The 23,459-nt window shown below is 45.9% G+C and overlaps 1 protein-coding gene across 1 annotated transcript in view; it reads right to left on the minus strand.

Annotated features, from left to right (window-relative positions):
• The window catches only part of LOC142575077 (acidic phospholipase A2 PA4-like), a 288,123-nt gene that overhangs the window by 37,917 nt on the left and 226,747 nt on the right, over nucleotides 1-23,459 (minus strand). The window contains exon 2 of the mRNA XM_075684040.1: nucleotides 18,592-18,802. Within this exon, the coding sequence (XP_075540155.1) occupies nucleotides 18,610-18,802 (193 nt within the window). The 3' untranslated portion in view covers nucleotides 18,592-18,609. The remainder of the gene's footprint in view (nucleotides 1-18,591; nucleotides 18,803-23,459) is intronic.

The following is a 23,459-nucleotide window of genomic DNA, read 5'->3' on the forward strand; positions in this document are numbered from 1 at the left end:
CTGTATATGTGCACCGCCCGAGCCGAAATTGCCGCTGCCGTTCGCCCTGTGCGGTGGCAATCAGAGAGCCAGATCGGTGGCGGCGGATCTGTATATGTGCACCGCCCGAGCCGAAATTGCCGCTGCCGTTCGCCACTGCGAAATTATCTGCCAGTTCTTTCTGAGCCATGAGCGAGACGACCGATGGAAGTCCTCCGTCTGCTGCTGCTGCTGCTGCTGCTAAACGAGCTGCCAGAGCAGAGGCCCAGCGCCGTCGCCGTCAGAATCCAGAGGTGCGTGCCGCCGAAGCAGAAGCTTACCGTCGCCGCCGTCGAGATGATCCAGGGGTACGGGAAATATAAAAAAAAATTCTGTGATAGCGCATACATGTGTTGCTCGATTTCTTTGCCTCAATCTATCGAAAAGGTGAAACAGCTTATTTGCTGCGCTCAAATTTCGCATTAGGAAGTAACGTAATCGTCGGTAATTTTTTTCATCCACTTTAATTTCCATTTATTTATCGTTTCTTCATTTCATTGATTAAGCACAAGTAATTTCCCCTATGTTGTCCTTGGTGTCAGTGTTTGTTGGCTTATGATATGACTAAGTCCTACACAGGGCAGACAGGACGGTGCCTGAATGATCGAGCCAGAGCATATGAACAAAACTTAACGACAGATGAACTGGCGCACTTGCCTGCGTACTGCAATGCCGTGCACTGTGCACCTCTTTTGAAGAAGATAAATATTCTGGGGGGAAGCCAGGACCAAACTGGCGCGCGAACTGATGGAGGCTTATCACAAGAAAGAAAGGCCAAGACTGTGTTAGTGACACTTCCATTAGGTTGTGTCAAACGGAAATAGGTTTTTTGATAATTGGTTGCACAGCTAGGCTGATGAGTGTTCTTGTTTGCTGCGTTCTGCGCCTGTTCTATTGGTCTATATATGCCCACGGGCTGCCGTGAATAAACGAGTTGAAAGTGACCGCCCGTGTTGTTTTTGTGTTCTCTGCCGCTGTCCCCGTCTTAATTTGCGGTCAATATGATATACAAGACTATGCAGCTGATAAAACGAATCTGCTTCCGCATAGGTGGTGCTAGTACGACGTATGCTGATAACTTGTCAGTGCTTTGCTGACATCCCGAGCGATATAGGAGCACGTTCTTATGATCTCCTTGCTCGGCACTGGACACAGCTAGAGGTAGTTCACCGAGCAGCTCTCCGCGCCATCACAGGGTTCCCGAAACTCACACGTGTTGACGAGGTGCATCGACTTGCGAAGTCGCCTACCCTACGCGCAACCATCGAAGCATCGAAGGAAGACGATGATGAACGTCTGAAACACGCCAGACAAGGCAGGACGCTACTGGTCTACTTGTGAAAGGACATATCAACTTTACCCCAACTGCCATGGGAAATTCCAGTGTCGAATGACATTGCTGTGGTCGGCACCACCATGTTTAGGGGCATGTTAGGGGCCCCGAAACATGGACCCCTAACATATGCACCGCCGAGCAGCATTCGCTGCGCTACACGCGCAGTGATTGCCAGACGTACCACCAAGCCAAGAACAAGTATACATGGACGCTGCTTTCGAGCCCCGCAACAGTGAGGGAGCAGTTGCCTACCACGTAGTCGGTTCGTGTGCGACACGTTCTACCCTTACAAATGCTGATGCCGACTACCCCACGCAGCTGGAACTCCGGGCAATATTCTGGGCAGTAGACAGGGTCGCAAGCAGCACGCAGGCAGAACACATCGATATATATGTACAATAACTCCCAATATGCGCTGCATTCCTGCAAGTCTTGCCACACTGCCTCAACAGACGCATTGCTAGTCAAGCAGGCCTTCAGGCGTGCGGAGGCTTGCTGGGTCACTGCAACACTTCATTGGATTCCTCGCCACCAGGGAAATGACAGCCCACGAGGTGGCACGCGCCCTTCTTTCCAACCGCGTCGTCTCCCGGGATCCTTCAGCAACCCTCAACCCCAGTATAATGAAAGGACCATCGTACGACCCAGATAAAGCTTTCGGAGCCGCCGCCAACCGACGCAAGAGGTAACTCCGTGCGAGTGTCCCCGCAGACCCAGGTTCGCTTGCCGCAGGTCTTTCTACGCCGGGCCAAGTGCTGCTGCATAGGCTCCGTTCCGGCTTCGTCCTCACACCAGACGTGCTGTAGCAGTGGTGGCGGTACCGGTCACGTCGGGAAAGTTGCCCTCGTTTTCAGTCTCCCGATTCCCTTCCGTTGCAGGACGGAGGGAGTCAGGAGACTGATTCAACGTCCCTCAACAGCCTCCGAGGACCAAGCTGCACTCAGGAGCCACACAAGTGCCCCAACTATGGCGTGCCCAGGTGCCCATCCGCAGTCCACCTGTTTTAAGAGTTCCATGACCACACTTAGCAGCGGTATCGCCACTTCAGGGCGCTGCGAGTGTCGTCCTACCTGCTGTTGCGGCTAGGCTGGCGTTCATGCATGGAATCCACGAATCCTGACTACTACGTCAGGTTGTAGAACATGAAGGAAACAGGGTTTACTTAGCTTAGTTACACGGCTCCAGTTACGGAAGCCCGCTCCACGCAGGAGCAAGTTAAACGTCTCAGCTGAAATCGAGATCTTCTGTCCTCACTCTACAAAAGTCTCTTATTACCGTCGTCTTCCATAGGCGAGTCGACTGGGGAATCTGAAGACTGTCCAGCAGCAAATCACCATCTTTTACTAGGTTGCGATACCACGTACGTGCTCGCTATAACCCGCACTAACTCCACCTGCTAAGGGACTGGTTTGGAATCTCTGGCAAGAAAGCAACAGACGACACCCCCTTCGTCGTCGTGGTCTCTCCCTCCCTTCTTTTCTTCGCTCACGCTGCCAGGTAAAGAGCGGGGTGAGGGCCTTTCGTGGAACCTTGCAACAGACGTTGTCCACGCTGCATTGACGTCTGGATAAGCGCTGAGGGATGGGTGGTGATTTGACTCGTCGCAAACGTCTAATAAACTGCGCCTCTCAGTTCGTTGTCGTGGCTCCCTCCTTTTCATACTTTGCTCTGGTTTCTAGGTAATGGTGGGGTGAGCGCGCTTCGTAGGATCCTTCAACCGTCGGCGTCCACGCTGCGTTGACGTCTGGATAGGAGGGGTGGCGGTTTGACACGTGGCAAACGTACAGTTAACTTCCTTGTGGTGTTGAGACGTAACACTGCCCAGCGGGCAGATATCTGCCCAGGGGTCGATTTGGGAATTACTGGCCTCCTTGAGGCCGTTGGTTTCAGCAAGAGCAGGGGGAAGGTAAACATGTCCGAAATTAGTAAGGTTAGTAAGTGGCAATTGGAGGATTGGTGGAAGAAAAGTATGTAAACGAGAAACAACGGAGGCATACAAAAGGATAGTTCACAGTAGGGGTTCATTGAACACAATAGGGTTCAATGGGTATTCATCGTTGTTTATTTTTCCTTTTCTTTCTTTTCTTTTTCAACATAGGCAGGGCACTAAGCAATACAATTACAAGAGCTTCGTGGCGCAACCCAACGCGTCGTTCCAAAGGGGACGCTCATAACTTCCGTCCATCCATCTATACAAGGAGTGGATTAGGCCGGCAACTGGATCAGCGGATTCCAACAGGGTCATTCTGGACTCTCTCTTGGGTTTCACCAACGACGCGTAGCTCCTGGGACTGCTATGAATACGCCTCCTTCCTCCCCTTCTTATTCCACATAATAGGCACCCGAGCCTTCTGTTCTAATCGCATGAAACGTGCCAGTGATGATTATCTGTTCCTTTGCTGTGCAATGCGCAGACTACGCACATATACAGTTGCAGGACTCTTCCAGCTTGTTTTGAAAAGCATCCCGGTCAGTGCGTCGCGCATGAGAACTTGGGGGTCTTGTAAACCATCAAGTAGGTAGGTGGTCACTGCCGTATGTTTGAGCATCTGAGCACCGGGCTGCAGAAGTCGAAAGGCATCGTGAAGCAATAGCTAAATCGAGATAGCTGCTGTACGTTGTGCCACGGAAAATGCTGGTGAGCCGTCGTTCAGGACATCAAGACCATTGCTGCTTGTGAAGTCAAGAAGCTGCCTTCCTCGAATATTTATGACCGTACTACGCCAAAAATGGTGGTGTGCGTTGAAGTCGCCTACAATAACGTGAGGTCCTTGGAGTCAAGAATAATTTTCTGCTGCCCAGAGTAAAATCTTCCCCTGGGGGAAATACAGCCACCGATGATCAAGATTATCTGGCGCTACAGCCTCAGTGTTTATAAACGTACTCGTTGCTGTTATGCACCGGAACATGGTTTACCGATTACGTGAGGTCACATCGCACCCATAGTAATACTTTGCTAGAATTTCCACTTGTCTCAGACGCGAATCGTTCGTATCCAGAGAGTCTCAATGGTAATGTCATATTCGGCTCGCATATCACAATAACTGGAAATTGATGCTTGAGCACTCTGTTTAAAATCTCCCAGGCGACCCCGTGAACCTCGTGTGTTCCACTCAAATATTACGGAATGGCAGATCCTTTCCTCCAGTGATAACATTGATGTTGATGATGCTATGGTGTTTGCTAGCATTTATATAGCAGCAAGCGCCGATTCTAGTGCGTCGAGAATTTGCACAGTCGCCTTGGCAGCGGGCTTCTTCACTCCTATAGGCAGCATTCGCAAGGAACGAACCAACTGTGAAAGCATTGCCTTGATTTCCCCATTCGACGATGAAAGTTCATGCGGGCGCTGCGGCTGCACTTTTGTACTCCGAGATGACAGGGTAGGCCATATAGTAGTGTCATTGGTGTTCAGTAGAGTAGACTTGGCTAAAGGTGGCCAGGCAGTGCAGGTTGTCCTGTTGTCAATGTTGATCTCCTCCTGTGATTACAGGAAGCAAGGTACCTGAAAAAAATCTATACGCGCAAAACGGCCGTGGTTTGTGATAGGTGCGATGGACAAGACGCTCCTACAAGGCGCCAATTCTTAAAAAGCGCGTATCTTAAGTGTTCTAAACTTGGTCATGTCGCAAATATATGCAAAACGCGAGTTGTGAACGTTGTAGAAGAGAAAGAGCGGGCATATATATATATATATATATATATATATATACGAATAAATAATGACAAATGTAGAAGAGCCGGCAACAGTGCAGGATTTGATAACTATTTGTCAAACGAACAAAGTAGGTAGTCCACCTCCCATAGTAGTAAAAGTAACCATAAATGCTCACGAAGTACCAATGGAATTGCACACGGAGGCTGCCGTAACAACTATGCCTGGAAAGGACTTTGCAGAGAACTTTCCTAGCCAGTCGTGCAACAGTGACGACGTAAAAATCGGTATGTACAACGGCACCGCAATCAGCGTAGAGGGAGTGGCGCAAGTCGACGTGAGGTGTTGGAAGAAAAGCGACCTCCTCACACTTGTTATTGCCAAGTAAAGTATGAAAAATGTGTGCGTATGCCGATGCTTCTCGGTCGTGACTGGCCCGCAAAGGCAGAAGTGAACTTGCCTGATGCTTTGCAGAAACTGCGTGAGGTTGCGCTTAATGTACAGGTTGTCATGCTGATGAAAACTAAAGAAGCTATAGAGCTATTAAAACAGCAGCACTCTGATATGTTTCAAGTAGGTTACAGTGCTATCAAGAGGTACAAGGGTAGCATTCACACGAAAAAGAACGCAAATCCAGTTTTCGCTAAGGTGCGGCCGGTACTATTTGCCTTGCGAAAACAAGTGGAATAAGAATTGGTGAACTATAAAAGACTGCGGTCATTTACTGGGTGACGTACAGCACTTCGGCAACGCCGCTATTTATCGAGTCAAAGAAAAATGGGCAAGGAATAACGATATATGGTGACTACACAGTCACTGTCTACCGGTGCATGAAGGTGGATCACTATCTCTTGCCACTTCCAGAGGACATCTTTGCGTCCCTGGTTCTTAACTAAATTAGGCTTACTTCAAACGAGTTGTATGAGCGTGCCGAGGACCTTCTAACTGTTAACGCGCACATGGGACTCTTTAGGTGCCGGCGTATGTCGTACGGTGTTCCGAGTGCACCTGCAATGTTTCAGGCAGTCGTGGACCAGGTTTTACAAGGCATACCTGGAACCGCATGTTACTTGGACGATGTGCTGATTGCTGTCAAAAACCAAGGCCAGTGCGACAGCCGAACAGAGGAAGTGCTAAAGGGTCTGAGTAAGTATGGCATTCGAGTAAATATGGCGAAATACGTTTTTTTAAAGAAAGAATGCAATACTTGGGGGGGGGGGGGCACGACATAGACCAACACGGTCAGTATCCCACAGTGAACAAAGTTCAAGCAATCATCTCAGCACCAAAACCCAGTAATGTAACCCAGTTGAGGGCATTATTGGGCCTAGTAAATTTCCGTGCAAACTTTTTGCACAATTCGGCCGGGCAACTGGAAACGCTCCTCCAGCCTCTACCCAAAGGAAGCATATGGGGATGGTCACATCAGTGTGATGAGTGCTTCACGCGGTGAAACAGTTACTAAGTAAAAAAACTGTGTTAGAGCTGTATGGCGTAAGAAAAAAGCCAGCTCATATGCGATGCTTCTCCTTTTCCTCCGTGTTTCGCACGTAGTGAATGTTGTTGAGCGTCTAGTCACGTTCGCTTCCAGATCAATGACGCGAGAGAAAATAAACTACGCGCACATTTAAAAAGCACTCGCCATCATTTCTGGCATCAAGAAATTCCCCAAGTATCTTTAAAGCCCCAGCTTCAATATTTTCACAGATAACCAACCACTCACAATATTATTTGAAGCAGCGCAGGGCATTACAGCAGTGCTGTGGCAGCGGCGCGGGTCCACCGCTGGGTCATTTTGCTGTCAAACTACCGCTTCCGCTTTGTGCATAAATCTGCAGCAAAGATTAGCAACGCCGAAAGTTGTAGCGTCTGCCACGGTCTGAAACCACTGACGATGCAGATAACATATTTTTCCCCCGTCAGAGAATTGTCGTTAATGTCAAAGGATATCGCACATGATGCGGCTAAAGACGGTATCTTGAGGGCTGCCTGTGAAATGACAAGGCATGGTTGGCCACGATCTGTGGACAAGCAGTACCTACAATTCTTTGTAAGACCGTTTGAACTTTCTGTGGATGCGTAATTTGGGGGAACCGAGTGGTTATACACCACTCTCTTCAGGAGGAAGTGTTGTCATTTTTACATGAACAGCACATGGGCACTAGTAAAATGGGGAAGCTGCAAGACGCTATCACTATTTTTACCAAGGACCCCATGGTGGCGGAACAAGTGGCGATTGCTCTAGCCATCAGGAGTAATAAGTTGGCCTGCATTTACAGTGATTCGAAATCCGCTATAAAGTGTTTTGGTAAAGGCTACGTAGCTGGAGTTGCAGCTAAACTTCTTGAAAACATTAGGATTATAGGAACTGAAATCCGATGGTTTCCTGCGCATATGGCGAAAGTGGACGAGACTCGTGTAAACTTCAATGAGGTTGCTCATGACTTGGCACGAGGACCTGCTAACCGTGACAGTCACAGCCGAGCCGTTCGCCATCAAGCCAGGGAATCTAGAGATCATTTAGTAAATTACAATGACATTGCCGAACATTACTATTTACGCAGGCAATTCCCACTGTCACATTCAAAACTGAACAGGTTTCAGGCAGCCTCACTGCGCTTATTGCAAACAGGTGCATATCCCACGCCGTACCACATTAATAAAATATATCCGCAGAGGGAGATTGAGATGCACTGACATCAGAATATGGAATATGCATGGAATCAGACATATGCTGGCGGGGTGGGGTGTCCCGCGACTCTCCCCAACCTCGTTTAAGAATGGACACAGTGGGAAAAAGGATTCAAAGCCCATTGTTTCGAGACCAACCACTGGCCGTCCAGAGGGCCCATGATGTCGCTGAAGGCCTTTGCCTGACAGTGCCAACGTGGAAGCCTTGGTTCCCACGTTGGGACCGGATTCATGCCTTAGCTTAAGAAGTCGGGCCTGCGGACCTCATTACAAAAAAAGTTTACACACACACACACACACACACACACACACACACACACACACACACACACACACACACACACACACACACACACACACACACACACACACACACACACACACACACACACACACACACACACACACACACACACACACACACACACATCAGGCCGTGGCCACATCAATGGTTGGGTGGACCGAAATCGGTAGTTGTCTCCAACAAGCAGTAAAACAATATCACGTGTGTGAGAGTGTCAGGAAGGCAGCCAGCGCCACTGACTCCGGGGAGGTGATTTACCCACACTTGCGGGCAAGTGCACCTGGACTCTGCAGAAAAGGAAGGCAAAATGCTTCTGGTACCAGTTGATTCACACTGGAAGTGCGTAGATGTAAAAATAATGACTTCTGCTACCGCGCAAAGGACTGCTGAAACAGTAACGTTAATATTTACAGGCTACGGTCTGCCTCTGGAGATAGTTACGGACAATGGGCTACAGTTTAGGGCAATATAGTTAGCTGATTTCCTGCATGCAAATAGCGTCACGCATACATTGACTCCGCCGTATCATGCCCAATCTAACTGCGCAGCAGATCGAGCAGGGCACACTGTTAAGCAGTCATTGGCTGAAACAGCTGTTGGAGGATGAACGGAATAATAGCGCCAGGTCCTTGAAACACAGAGTCGATAACTTTCTTTTCGTATACAGAACTATGCCGCACACTTTCACTAGTAGAACACCAGCAGAATTGTTCTTGAAGAGAAAGTTACGCGCAAGGCTGTTTAAATTATGGGGTTTTACGTGCCAAAGCGACTTTCTGATTATGAGGCACGCCGTAGTGGGGGACTCCGGAAATTTTGAGCACCAGGGGTTCTTTAACGTGTACCTAAATCTAAGAACACGGGTGTTTTCGCATTTCGCCCCCATCGAAATGCGGCCGCCGTGGCCGGGATTCGATCCCGCGACCTCGTGCTCAGCAGCCTAACAACATAGCCACTGAGCAACCACGGCGGGTGTGCAAGGCTGTATCTGCTCACACCAAACATGGAAGCTACGATAAATGCCAAGTTCGAGAGGCAAGTGCGCCGCCTAAATTAGCGTAGGGGTAAACCCAGAGCATTTTCTGTTCGCGATCATGTGCCCGTGCGTATACTGTTCATGGTGAGCTTGTGAAGTGGCAGCCAGGAGAGATTGTGAATGTGAAATCTCATGTAACATACCTGGTATACATGGACAAACAAACGCGCTTTGTGCATGCGCATCACCTACGATAATCTTCTTTCAAGCAAGAGAAGTATCCGGAAGATTGTGTCGACGCAATTCATTTGCCCCTTGCCAGTGATATTATGAGGAAATTGCCCATTGCAACCAGCAGTGTCCTCACCGCAGCCTCCTATAGATAGCCGCAGCACTCGAGTGACATGTCACCAGGTCTGCTGATATACGACAGAGTGTGATAGTTTGGGGGGGAGGGGTTGTAATCGGATGAAGCGTGTCTGTGATGATTATCTGTCCCTTTGCTGTTCGCTGCGCAGACTGCGCAAGCGCATCCTTTTGTTAGCGCTGTTGCCTTTGAAAGCGCGGCCACCAAGCTGTGTCGTGTCAGGTGTTGTACAACCCTCAGATGGAAGAAACGGCCTTATGACTTCTGCGCGTTTCTTCCCAGCACCATTCCTTCATAAAGACGTTTCCATCATCATCATCATTATCATCCCCTCAGAACATCATCCCATTTCTGTCATGCCTTCGTCATTACATCGATTTCAAACATTCTTCGTCTTTGTATTGTAGTTAAACTGCCGTCATTCAGTCGTAATTATGCCGCCTTTGCCACGCCGCCATCGGCAGACAGTTGCTATCATGCCTCCATTATCAGACAATTGTGTTAATAGCGTCGTAGTGGTGCCTCCGTCACTGCACCTTCGTCATCCGACTCTTGTCATTCCGTCGTCGTCACGTCAGCGCCGTCATGCAGGTTTCGTGGTGTAGTCATAAACTAGTCGTCATCGCATTGTACTCAAGCTGTTGTCATGCCGTTGTCGCCACTGCATCGTCGTCATACAGTCGTCGTCATACCGTAAACGGGATGACAACGTTTGAGAGTGTCATCCCGCTTTCTAGGTCGTTCCATCGTCGTCACTGTAACTCGACATACGATTCTCCTCATGCCGTTGTAATTATACCATTGTCGTCTTGCTATCGTTGTCCCGCTACCGTTTCGCCATCATCATTCCAGTGGCGTCATACCGTCGTTATACCACCTTCGTCGACCCGTCGACGTCATTCCTTGTTCGTCATTCTATCTTAATCATCCTGTGTCCCTGAATCGTGATTATGCTGTTATCACTTCATCGTAATCATTGCGTCGCCATCATACAGACGCTACCACGCAGCCATTGTGATGCTGCCGCCGTCATGATGTCTTGCTCGTGTCCTCGTCGTCATTCCTGCTTCTTCATCCTGTTGCAGTTACCATAACGTCATCGTCGTCATACAGTCATTATACCGCCGTCATGACCACCACCCACTACTGTTATGATATAGAAGGTGAGGATGAAAAGGGCACTAGAGGGAAATAATATCGGGTTTACTCTCTCATACAAACAGGTGGGTACAGAAGTGGAGCAACAGCTTCAAGGTTTGTTTTATACGGACGACTTTGTGTTGCTAGCTAACAAGCAAAGTTATATGCAACGTCTGGCTAATATCAGTGGACAGGAAGGCGAGAATTTAGGTCTGAAATGTAGCGTTGGAAAATCAGGTGTTATGGTATTCAACGAAAATTGTGAAAAGACAGGGGCGATTCAGGGCCAGGAAATACCGCGGGTAACAGAATATAAATACCTTGGTATATGGATAAACGAAGGCAACAGATATATGGAAACACAGGAAAAAGCAACAACTGTAAAGCGGGAGAGAAATGCGGTCATAATGAAACACAGAGCGCTATGGGGATACAATAGGTACGAGATGCTCTGGGGTATGTGGAAAGATGGAATGGTTCGAGGACTTACATGTCGAAATGCGGTGGTTTGCTTGAAGTCAGGGGTACAATCAAGACTCGGTGGCAACCAAAGGTCAGTGGGACGCCTTGCATTTGGTGCTCACAGGAAGACTACAAATGAAGCTCTACAGGCTGATATGGTCTAGGGAAGTTTCGAAGTGAGGGAAGCTGACAGTAAAATTGATTTTGGAGAACGACTGAGGAATATGGAAAAAATTAAATGGGTTGGGAGAGTGTTGAAGTATTGGTACAGGAATAGCATTGATTCACAGTGGAGGAAAATAACTAGGAAGCTTACCAGCAAGTATGCGGCCTCTATCGTGAGCAACACAGCAACAAAGGGCGACAAGCGGAAAGTCCGAGAGGTTTGGATAATCTCATGGGTGGCGGCGATGGAAAAGAAACCTGCCATGAGCAGCTATTTAAGAGTAAAAAACGAAATCAAGAAAGAAACAGTTTGTGATAACTAAGGGAAGCTCTACTTTTCGAAGCGAGACCGGGATGCCTTAGAATATGCGCCTGTAACGCGAGATATAAGAAGGAAGAAGAAGCATGTGATTGCTGCGGTATAGATAGGTAAACCATGGAGCATGTTTCAATAGAATGTGAAGATTTCTTCCCAGCGCTTAATTTAGCCCCCAATGGCCTCCTTGAAGCCCTTAGGTTCAGCTAGAGCAGAGGGAAAGCAAACATGTGCGTAATAGAGATTAGCATACAACGACAGAAAGCTGAGCTAGTTGGTAAGGATTTATTATGCAAAAAAGAGGTGAGACGTGCAGGCGTACCCGACTGACACGTGGTGATACCATTTCTGAGCTTGCGCAGATGAGTTTTGTGTCTTCTTTCTTTTTTCGCCTCAGTGCTCCCTTCAGCTGATAGTCGGCATTCGTGTTGTCCACTTCTCTACTCTTGTGTCCTGTTTGCACGCCTCACCTCTTTTTTGCATAAAGAGATTAGCAAGAGGCGATTGGATGATTGGTGGAAGTAGGGAAACGAGAAAGAACGGAGGCGTACAAAAACAAAGTTCACAATAGAGGTTCAGAAACGTTGGTTACGGAACTTCATAATAATATTTGGGGTTTTACGTGCCAAAACCATTTTCTGATTATGAGGCACGCCGTAGTGGAGGACTCCGGAAATTTTGACCACCTGGGGTTCTTTAACGTGCACCTAAATCTAAGCACACGGGTGTTTTCGCATTTCGCCCCCATCGAAATGCGGCCGCCGTGGCCGGGATTCGATCCCGCGACCTCGTGCTCAGCAGCCCAACACGGTTACGGAACTTCATCGTGGGTGTTGTTTCTTCTCTTTTTTTCCTTTTTTTTTCTTTTTCTTTTGTGTTTTTCCTTTTCTTAACATGGGTAGGACATTAGGCAATAAAATAAGAGCTTAGAGGCGCAACCCTCCGCACCGTTTCAAAAGGGACGCACACCGTCCGTCCGTCCGTCCGTCCGTCCGTCCGTCCGTCCCTCCGTCCGTCCGTCCGTCCATCCATCCATCCATCCATCCATACATACATACATACATACATACATACATACATACATACATACATACATACATACATACATACATACATACATACATACATACATACATACATACATACATACATACATACATACATACATACATACATACATACATACATACATACATACATACATACATACATACATACATACATACATACATACATACATACATACATACATACATACATACGCGGAAGCGGCGTGTGCGGGACACAAAAAAGAACAAGACCCAGAGAGCTCGTCTTCGCGTATAGCGTTCGCCGCAAGCGTTTCCCAGTAAAGGTTACGGTTGCATAATCTGAAGTTGCCGGGAAATGACAACTGTGTAGCCGGCTACATATAGCGCCAGGCGTCGTGGCGCTGGCAGTCGGTGCGGTAATCGGTGCGATGCCTCAACATATGGCGAAATGAAAACACGTATATAGATGCGCTCAAATTTCGCTTTACAGAGTAGCATAATCGTCGGTGATATTTTTTTTTGGAGCACTGTGAATAAGTCTGCAAAGGTGTCTAACCAGGAGCGGTCAGGAGTGAGCGAGCTGGTAAGCGTGCGTGTTGTCGGACCTTAAGTTTCGCGTGGTTCGAGGCTATTGAAGTGTCCAAAACTAGTCGAAATTGGTGAGACCCGCTGGGCTGGTTAAAATTTGGTTCCTACGCGGGAGGCCGCATCTGAGCGTGAGCAGACGAAAGTCGGCTTGTTCTGGCCGTACTTACTTATTATCGAAATTTGGATGCACATTCTCACTTATTTCAGCCTCTGTAATAAACTTCGTCCATAGATATTCACAGTCACACTAGAAAGGAGCGCACTGATCCAAGCACCCTTTTTAATTGAAGTAAGCTGTTGGCCAATAGCAGCCGCGTATGAGAGTCCTCTATACTACGAGTTAAGGCGTCCAGAAAAGCGTGAGGAGCAGGCTTCTGTTGAAAAGAGAGCGTTTCAGAGAAAATTGACTTTGCGTGCCGCTTGAGAGCTCCATGCGCCGCGCACGACTGTAAAACTTGGCCGAGATGTTCGCAGCAGCGTACACTATACGCAGACTACGTTTTTTCACCAAGCCCCAAGGTGATTCGGGACCCCCTTAAAGGCTCTAATGATGATTGTGCAATAACGACCTGTGGAATATTTGAACCAGGCCGGAAATCTAAGATACGTAGATTGGATGGCAAACACGAACTGGGATCCTGTCGTGGGATATACCGAAGTTCTTTTTCTGCATATTAAGTAGTCTAAACATCATTTCCGAGGAATAAAGACCAGTGATCCAGATGCAGTGCTGCATTGCTACAAATTTTGAGCCGTAGAAGTTTAGCGCGTCACGCTAATGACGGGACGCACTTAGCACGGAGTGCATTCTCTTGCTTCATTTCTTTTCATCCACATCATGTTATACATCTACTGCTCGCCATAGATCACCAACAAGCCTAAATTGAGAGAATATATGAATGAGCATGTTATTTAACAGCAAGAAGACAGCTGAGCTTTTTGTTGAACAAGAGCACAGACACAAGTGTACGTTGAAAAACATTTCAGTTCGTTTGCGAGTACATTTTGCCCTCGTTTTCGTTTCCTCCACATTGGCTATAGCAAGCGATGTATCCGAGGTCAATTCTGGTTAACCTCACTACCAAAAGATGGAAGGTAAGAGAAAGGTAAATGTGACATATCCATGCTGTTTTCTCTCTTTAATTAGCTTCCGCGTTTGTAAAAGAACACTAAGACCAATCGATTAATTATTATATCTACGGTATGGTAACACAAAATTGGACCTAAGTGGGAATGAGCGTGGACACAGAAAAAGAAGGGCTCAAAGTGGCCTGGTTTTCTTCTATGCCATCAGCTGAATTACAAACTATATTATGGTAAGTTAACGTTAACTCACCAGAATGAATCCAGACTGGAGCATCGCATCATCTCTGACATCATTTGACAAAGACTGACTGAATGCTTCACCTAGCTGCCAGCAGGGGCGTAACCAGGAGGGGGATATGGGGCTTCAGCCCCTCCCTCCCCCACCGAAATGTTTTCGTGTTGTCATGCACCACCTGCCAAGACAACCCACGGCACCGAAAATCATTATTTATTTTGTCTACAGTGCCTTTTTCATACACGAAAAGACATTTCGGCGCGAACATTGAGAATTCGGGCTGAATTTGGTGGTAACGACCATGCACCTGGAGTCGCATAACGCAGGAGCCCCATCCTAGCACAAAGTTTCGAGGGCGTTTTGATAGCGAGCGGGTTCGTCGCGGGATCTCGCGGAGGCCGTGGTATCTACGGAGCGCATGGATTTCAATTCTGAAGCTTTATGGGTATAAAGTTCTCATAAACTTTTGATGCGAAAGGTGCATTGACATTTCCAGAGTCATGGTTTAGATTTTCAATTCCGGAACTTTGTGGGTTCAATGTAAAAAACATTTGACGCCATTAACTTTTCTAAAATCGTACATCGGACCATACAACGAGACAAGCCAAATCAACACACTATCAGACAAGTTGACAAAGCACGCAGCGAGGGCCAATGAGACGAAGCGTTGTGGTGGTTCATTTCTGCCGTCATGTCGCAGAAAATAATATCAACATTTTTTTTTCACCTGTGCCAAAGCAACCATGTCAAGACACTAAAGTCAGCAAAGGTAACATTCTTATTTGTTTTTCTACTTTGACTTTTATTCGCGAGGACACTTGAGGCTCTTCAATTTTTTTTTCTCGTTACCCGCGGGCTGCCGGAGCCCTCCAGAGGGCATGCGATCTATCCTCAGAGGTGTGAGGATAGATCTTCTTTAAGGCTCCTATACACAGGGTTCAACATGGACGCTCCAAAAGTTTAGCAGCATGGTGTCGTGAGGTTTTTGACAGCTGAAGGTGTTTCCCAGAAAGAAATTAGTCGCCGTATGGCTGCGGTGCACGTTGAACATTGCATTTCATTGGCCATTGTGAAGCATTGGAGCAAACGGTTCAAAGAAGGACGCGACAGTTGCAAATACGGTCCAAGACCGGGCCAAAGCCACCATGCAACACCCCCAACACAATTGCAAAGGTTCAGGAGCTGATTAGACAAGAACGGAGGATAAGCGTCGATGAACTCGCAGAGGGTGTGAACATCAGTCGCGGTCAGTTCACGCCATAATTCATGAACATGGTTATCGGCTCTTGTGTGCGCAATGGACGCCTAAGGTTTTGAACCACGGCCCGGAGACGGAGAGGTTCGGCACTGCCTTGACTCATCTGATACGGTATCACAATGAGGGTGACGACTTCTTGTCTGCAATTGTGACAGGGGACGAATCATGGTGCCTACGAGTCTGAAACACAACGGCAAAGCTTACAGTGGAAATATTCGAATTCACTAACCCTAAAGAAAGCAAAGGCCGTCATTTCCGGCGGAAAGCTTTCGTTGATTTTTTTTATTGTCAGGGGCCATTACTGATCTAATTTGCTAAACCTGGAGAGACTATCAACCGTTTCCGATATTGTGAAACGCCAGATCGGTTGCGTGTCTTATTCAAGAACAAACGACGTGGAAAATTTACGAATGGGGTCATCTTGCTTCACGACAATGCCCGTCCCCACATGGTTGATCTGGTTAACACAAAAGTGGCAAAGTTCAAGTGGGAAACGCTGCAACATCCGCCATACAGCCGAGACCTGTCACCTTGCGACTTGCACCTACTGGGGCAACTGAACAAACAGCTCAAGGGAAGCAGATTCGTGACGGAAGATGACGTAAAAGCGTCAATTTACAGACATTTTGAAGCAGCAACCGAAGTACTTTTATCGAACGGGAATCGCGCGACTCGTTAGTCAGTGGCACAAATGTCTAAATACTCATGGAGACTTCTTTTAAATGAAGTACCCACTGTGTCATATATTCACACTGGCTCAATTTCATTTGACTCAACCTCATTTATTTTGCAGAACTCCTGGTTTTTACATGTGCTTCCTGTTGCGACTATAATTTCGCTGCAATTAGTCGCAATACACGGCCGGTGACAGCTGCTCTTGTGCCATACATTGGAACAAACGACAACATTGCGCAGAAATGTAAACAAGGTTGTTGAATGGCAAAGTTTCATTAAAATATGTGTCCTCAACTTGTTCATTTTATGGCCTTTACATTTTTCATATCAGCAGCATGCACTGCTTTGTTAGTTTCGAACTGATATAGTTCTAAAGTTCGTGCGTTATTTTTTTACTTATTAAATAGACAAAAAATAGAAGCAGTGATATCAGTTATTTCGGCCACAATTTTCTGGACATACAAATATATTCTTTTACTAAAGAATACATATTTTACTTGTCTTGACAGTGCGTAGCGTTCAAGAATTCGTTTACAGCACCTTTGGCAATGACAATGCAGTTATTATTCATGTAATTGATCCCTCGACAAGTTCTATAAGGAGGAGGCCGAGCTGCAACGTAAGGCTCCCCGCCCCCTCCCACCCTCCCCCCGAACGAAATTTCTGGCTACGCCACTAGCTGCCATGCTCACATTCCGCACGAGGATGGCTATCCCAGAAAGAAGACATCTCCATGGAGGACTCCTGTAGAGTTCGTCTAATATTTGTTCTTATGGGTAACATGAAATCCTCGCTGTATACCTGGGCCGAACCTTTAGATGCTTGTGTTTTAATGAAAACGTTAAAGCTGCCGGTAGCTGCAGCGTAGGTTATTGGGTTAAGCTTGATGAAACGATGGTTACACAAATATAAATCTTTATTCGTTTGCATGCTGTAATACTCTGAGTGCCCCAGTTTAATGGGGCCCAATAAGAGAGGTGTGCGTTCCCGCGCGATCTAACAAATTTCCTTGTATCTAAAATTTCACTTCAAGGCTTTCACTCTATGATTATCTGTAAAACAAACACTCATGCAGACCAAATAAGGTTAAACACAGCTTTGGGCAACGTCATAAGGTGGTGCAATACATGGCAAATGGCAATCAATATGGAAAAAACTGTAGTGATGTCTGTCACAAATAAGAAAACAAAACTTAATTTCCCTTACGGTACTGGCAACGGCGTTCTCAGAACAGTAACTGAGAAGAAATGCCTTGGTGTGATTATTTCTGATAATCTTAGCTCTAAAACCCAAGTACAAAACATTACCAAAAAAGCAATGAACAGTTTATACTTCCTTAAGCGCACCTTGCGCTTTGCGACTTCAGATACCAAGTTACTCGCATATAAAGTCCTTATCCGTCCAATCTTAGAATATGCAAACGTCGTCTGGTTTCCATATATGCAAACAGATGTACACATGCTCGAATCAGTTCAACTAAAAGCTGTTCGTTTTATCTACCATAGATACCGGCGCACTGATTCTCCCACAGAGCTGCTTCCCTACGCAAGCCTAGACACCTTATCAAGCCGCGTCACGCTCCATAGACTCAAGTTTCTTTATCAATTAATTCATAACGCATTTAACATGGATCCTGCTACTTACATTAGTTTTAAACGTTCTAGAGAAACACGTCACAAGCATGACTTTACGATTAATGAATACTCTTGTGCTAACAAAACATATTACTTGTCCTTCTTCCCTCGAGCCATAAGAGAATGGAACGGCCTAGATAAATCTATAACTGCGCAGGATTTCTTGAAAAAGTTCGCTTAGCTCGCAGCCTCGTCAGTCTTGTCAACAACCCAGACCTGATGATCATGTTCAGACTGTATTGATCTTGTGTTGTTGCCCACTCGGTGTGTAACTGGCGTATTACTGTACTGTACTGTATACTGTATTCCTGTATCTTGCTGATAAATCCATTCCTGTAACAGTCCCAGTGGGACTAACAGTATGTTAAATAAAAAGAATTCATTTCTGTCTTGTCCTGTCCCTGTCACAGCGTTTTCAGATCCCATTGCCACGCGCCAGCGGGCTACAATTCGGCAGAGCGCCGGGCTCCTTCGCCTTCACCATATCTTTTAGTAGGCGCACGCGCACAGTTTTTCCAACGGCATGTTTCAGCGATTCGGCGATATCGTCCACATGGCCATTTTTGTTTGCTGGCGTAGTATGTTCTTCACAGTGAGGCATCAGCGTTATGAAATCAGAGACATCAGAGATCCTATCGGATGTAATCATTTTACCGTATCACGTGGAGACTGTCAGTAGGACACGCCGGCTCGAAGCACGGCGACCTTGTGCTTCTCTCGCTTGAGGCACTTGCCCCACCAGGAACGCAGTTCGCAGACATGGCGGTACTTGAAGACGAAACACTTAGTCTGCACCACGTTGAAGTACAGCTTGCCCACCATATGCGAAGCCCCGTTGTTGGTCATCTTCAAGCAGCTCCGGAACCTGACAAGGAGGAGAGATCAATGCATGCACAGGTCAGCTGCAAAATCGACTCATAAACAAAAACCTGCGCAAGTGCTAAATTGTGTACTTGGGTGAGGTATACGCATACGAAATTTATTTTATAATCATTGATAAATGCGTTCCGTGGTAAATATGACCTAGGCAAATGTATGCCAATCAAAGGAACTCGTAAATCAAGGGCAGCAAAGTTCTATAAGGGCGTTCTCACACCCTTGGAACGAAAAACAGTGCTCCTCGGAGAACAAGTCTCGACGCCATCATCGCAGATACCGCGACAATGGGCTGAGGTTAGCAGCAGGTGGAATCACCGGCAGACATGTGGATGCCGAAGCCAGCGTTGATGAGACACCGTTGGTGCGGGGACACAATCGCTCAAGTGCTTGTCACGAGGCCGCAACTATGCCCGTTTGACGTTCCCCGATTTAGGTTCCTCTTAGTTGACCTCTAAATTGGAGCCGGTGAAACGTGACCTGAGGGACGATGAGGCTTTCTGAATTTATGGTACCGCAATACAAGCTGATATTCGATACTCCGACACAAGTTGCGTTACTCGGTGCGGCGAGCGACGGTGCACGCAGGCGCGCACCGTCGCTCGCCGGCACGACTGCAAAGCTGCCGCTTGCAGCCGCTTACATATGCATATATAAGGAGTAGCCGGTGACAATTACAGGCGTCAACATGTCCTAACCATCACATAGTTTAAGAAGACCCAGTTTCGCCCCGAAGGTGAGGCATCGATAACGATAGCAAATTAGTGGGCAGCTATACTGAGTAAGGATGGTATGTTTATCGGCCGTATCAATTTCTATACGTAGCTGTACTGACTAAATTAACAAGCTTGGTGTCACCCATGCACAAGGAAACTGAACACATCTCACTCGATGATCGCGGCAACTCGGTGTCAAAACACTGAATTGAGGAAGTGCGGCAGCTCCAGCGAGCAAATTTAACTTCGCGCTGCGTCTCACATCTACGCGAACTATAGGCTGCAAAACAGAGCCCCCGGCGGTCTCTGTACCCGTCGCAGATAGCGTTCAAGATACAGCGGCCCGGGCGGGATCGAGCAGTCGCCCGGGCTGACCGAAGTACAATGCAACCCCTCCAGACCTCCGGAGCGTTGCGCGCGACGGAACACGGCGCGCTTCCTGCCCGCTTCCCTCCCGTGCAAGCTCGAGACTGAGTCGCGACCTTTCCCTTGCGCACACAGCATAGGGCGCGCGGCGACGATTTCATCGCCATTGGACTTTACACGGAACCTCACGGTGACGCCGACGGTAGAAATGCGCCGAGAGTGTCCATATAATTGCTGTCGTAATAAAAGAAAATGCGCTACCACTGACTGCAGGAAATAAAGGTAGACCAAAATTAGTTATTGGCAATTAAGCATTTTATATGCGAATCATTATCTACCTCATGCTAGGCACATAGCGATATAGGCATATAGTTAATATCGCCTTTTTGTAAGCACTTTAATCAACGATAACAGTTTCGCCCGAAGGCGAACTATTGAAGGCGACAGCAAATGTTTATCGTTTGAAGTTTATTGAATACTTAGTGCAGAGACAAAAATATTAATATTGTGGCAGGGGACCTTCTATACAGTAAAAAAAAAAACATCAATACTACTTGACAAAAAAGCAGCAACTTATAAAAATACAAAAATGCAAATACAAGTGCGAACAAATAATGAGGCAAAAGAATAACACAATGGAAAATACAAAACGATAGGGATAAGGCTGAAGCTTAAGTAGGAAACGAAGCAAACAGTATTGAAAACGACAGAGTTGAAGTTGTGTTTTAAAAGACATATTCAATAAACGCTGCTAAAGGTTAAACGTGAAATTGCGAAGCTGATGTTTGAATGACAATATAGAAAAGTCACACTTAATGTTAAAAGGCAAATAATTCCAAAGTCTGAATAAAACAACTGCTACTCTTTGTGAACCATAATTAGTTCGTACCTTAAGGAGTATAAAATTGTTATTGGAGAAAAAGCGCGTAATATTTGGATTAGTAAGGTGTCGGATAAGAACAAATTTGAGAAAGTTATGGTCTTTAACTGTTTGATAAGCAAATGTGCAGACATTAAATTTAATTCGATTGTCAATATTCAGTATGTGCTGTTCCCGGTACAGATCAGTAGCATGTAAACGTCGGTTGCTCCAGGTGAGAATGCGAATGGCTTGATTCTGTACATGCTGGAGGGAAGAAAGGTGGCACTTGTATGTTTGACCCCAAGAAGCTGTACAATAAGTTAGGGTACTGTGAATGATTGCATATTATAAAGTGACCAAAGAATTCAAGTCAAAGTAACAGTTAGCTTTTAGTAATACCCTAATACCATAGGAAGCTCGTTAATATACAAATTAAATTTTAAGTGGGAATCAAGCTTGATATGAAGGAAGGAACAGTGATCTGATAGATGAATAGGATATGTGTTTATAAAGAGGGGCATAACTTGCGTGTTATTTATCGACCTGGAATAGAAAATTAAGAACTTACTTTTCGAGGGACTTATCGAAAGCTTACTTTTAGCACACCATGCACTAACGCTAATAAGTTCTGCATTAAAGGTTGTTGCAATGTTGCTTAGAAAATTACTCGAACATAAGACAGTCGTATCGTCAGCTTATAAGATGCATTCTGATAATGTGGTTAGACACTGTGGAAGGTCATTAGTGTACAGTAGAAAAAAAAGTGGGCCCTGAATTGAGCCTTGCGGAACGCCGATGTTAACTACTTTTTTAGTGGAATAGGTGCCGGAGATGGATATTAATTGGTCACGATCAGATCATTGCCTACGGAAAAGTCACTGAGCATGTGTTGGTGGGTTAGTTGGTTAAGCATGATTACAAAGACGGCGCCGAATACAACAACGCACGCCGTCTTTGTAAACTACGGAAAAGATTGAGATGCAAGATGCAAGTTCAAAAATAAGATTGTCATGATTAAGTGTATCAAAAGCTTTGGTAAACTCTAAAAAGAGCAGCACCAATGAAGTCACCACTCTCAATTGCTAGTTTGCATTTTTAGTGAAGTAAATGAGGGCTAGGTTAGTCGAATACACTTGTCTAAACCCAAATTGTCTCGGATGAAATAGGTTAAATCTCGTTACGTAGTTAGACAGGCGAACATGTATTAGTTTTTCAATTAATTTGCTAAGAAAAGGGAGAATGGATATCGGCCTACAATTAGAGATCCAGCATCTGTCCCCTTTTTTAAATACCGGGATAACCTTACTCATCTTTAACTCACGGGTAAATTCACCGGTTTCAATATTTAGATTCATTATGTAGGTGAGCACATCCGCAATATCATCAGCAATCATTTTCACGTGGTTAGCAGAAATGTTATCGATACCTGCGCTAGACGACTTTATCTTAGTAATTGTTCTTCTTACCTCATCAGGACAAAAAAGGAGTGACCACAATGATCAAGTTCGTTATGAGTACTGGCTGGAACGGGTATGGGAGAGGAGTAGTAGTGACTAAATGCATTAGCGATATCTAATGGGTTAGATATTACTGATCCTTCATGATGAATGTTGGCTATAGGCGGATTAATGGTTTTATTGAAAAAGGAATTGATCAAGCGCCATTGTTTTTTATATCTGAACCAGTACAATTAATTTCGTTTTGATTATAGCGCTTTTGCGCATCCTTAATCAGAGCGTTCAGTGTGTTACAATATTGCTGTAATGATCAAGTAGACGCACATCAAATGGCTGTCTTTCTGTTTTTTTTTATGCCAGTTATCTTTCTTACGCAAGCTATTAAGTAATCCCTTGTTTAACCGTGGGTTTATACGGGAAGAATAACGTTTACGGCACTGTACACATGTTGTCGATGAAGATACGCAATTGGATATTGTAGAGATGAAAGCGGGTGTATGCTGATTCAACACTATTCATTGAAGTGACACAAGACCAATCAGAATTAGGTACCATTTCTATGAATTTGTCGCGATCAAACTTATTCTTAACAAAGCCTACACTATTAGTGCGAGGACTGTTCTCAAAGGAAAGTGCAACTGGGGAATGATCTGTAAAATTGCTTTGAAGAATGAATGCGGAGGGAGGATGAAGAAGATTCGAAAGTGCATGGTTAATAATTGTTCCCAAACTATTATTAGTGCAACGGTTGGGAAGGGAGAGTAGAGATTCAAGACCATAACCTTGGAAACAGCTGACATACTGAGTTAGATAAGATGAGGAAGCATCAAGTGAATTAATGTTAATGTCACCCAAGATGATAACGGACTTTTTTCCTTTGTAAGATTGTCAAGAATAGTGTCACGTGCTTCACAAAAAGCAGGAATTGGCAAATGTGGTGATCGATAAATGGTAGCAAAGATAATATTACTATCAATGCCTATTACAGAATAGTCAACCTCAATCCACACCGACTCACAATCACAGATATTTAAGTGGAGATCAAGCCTACGCTTGTATCTAATGTCGGACCGAATAAACATAGCTGATCACCAATATTGTGATGAAATCCGATTGCAATATTCTGAATTGTATGATGGAAAACCATCAAGATTTTTATCGAAATCACTCAGCCATGTCTCAGAAAGACATATAATTGAGGAAGAATGAAGACAAGAAGACAATAGACTTTGATAATCACGAAAA

This window comes from Dermacentor variabilis, chromosome 3 (genome assembly GCF_050947875.1).
Source record: "Dermacentor variabilis isolate Ectoservices chromosome 3, ASM5094787v1, whole genome shotgun sequence".
NCBI lineage: Eukaryota > Metazoa > Arthropoda > Arachnida > Ixodida > Ixodidae > Dermacentor > Dermacentor variabilis.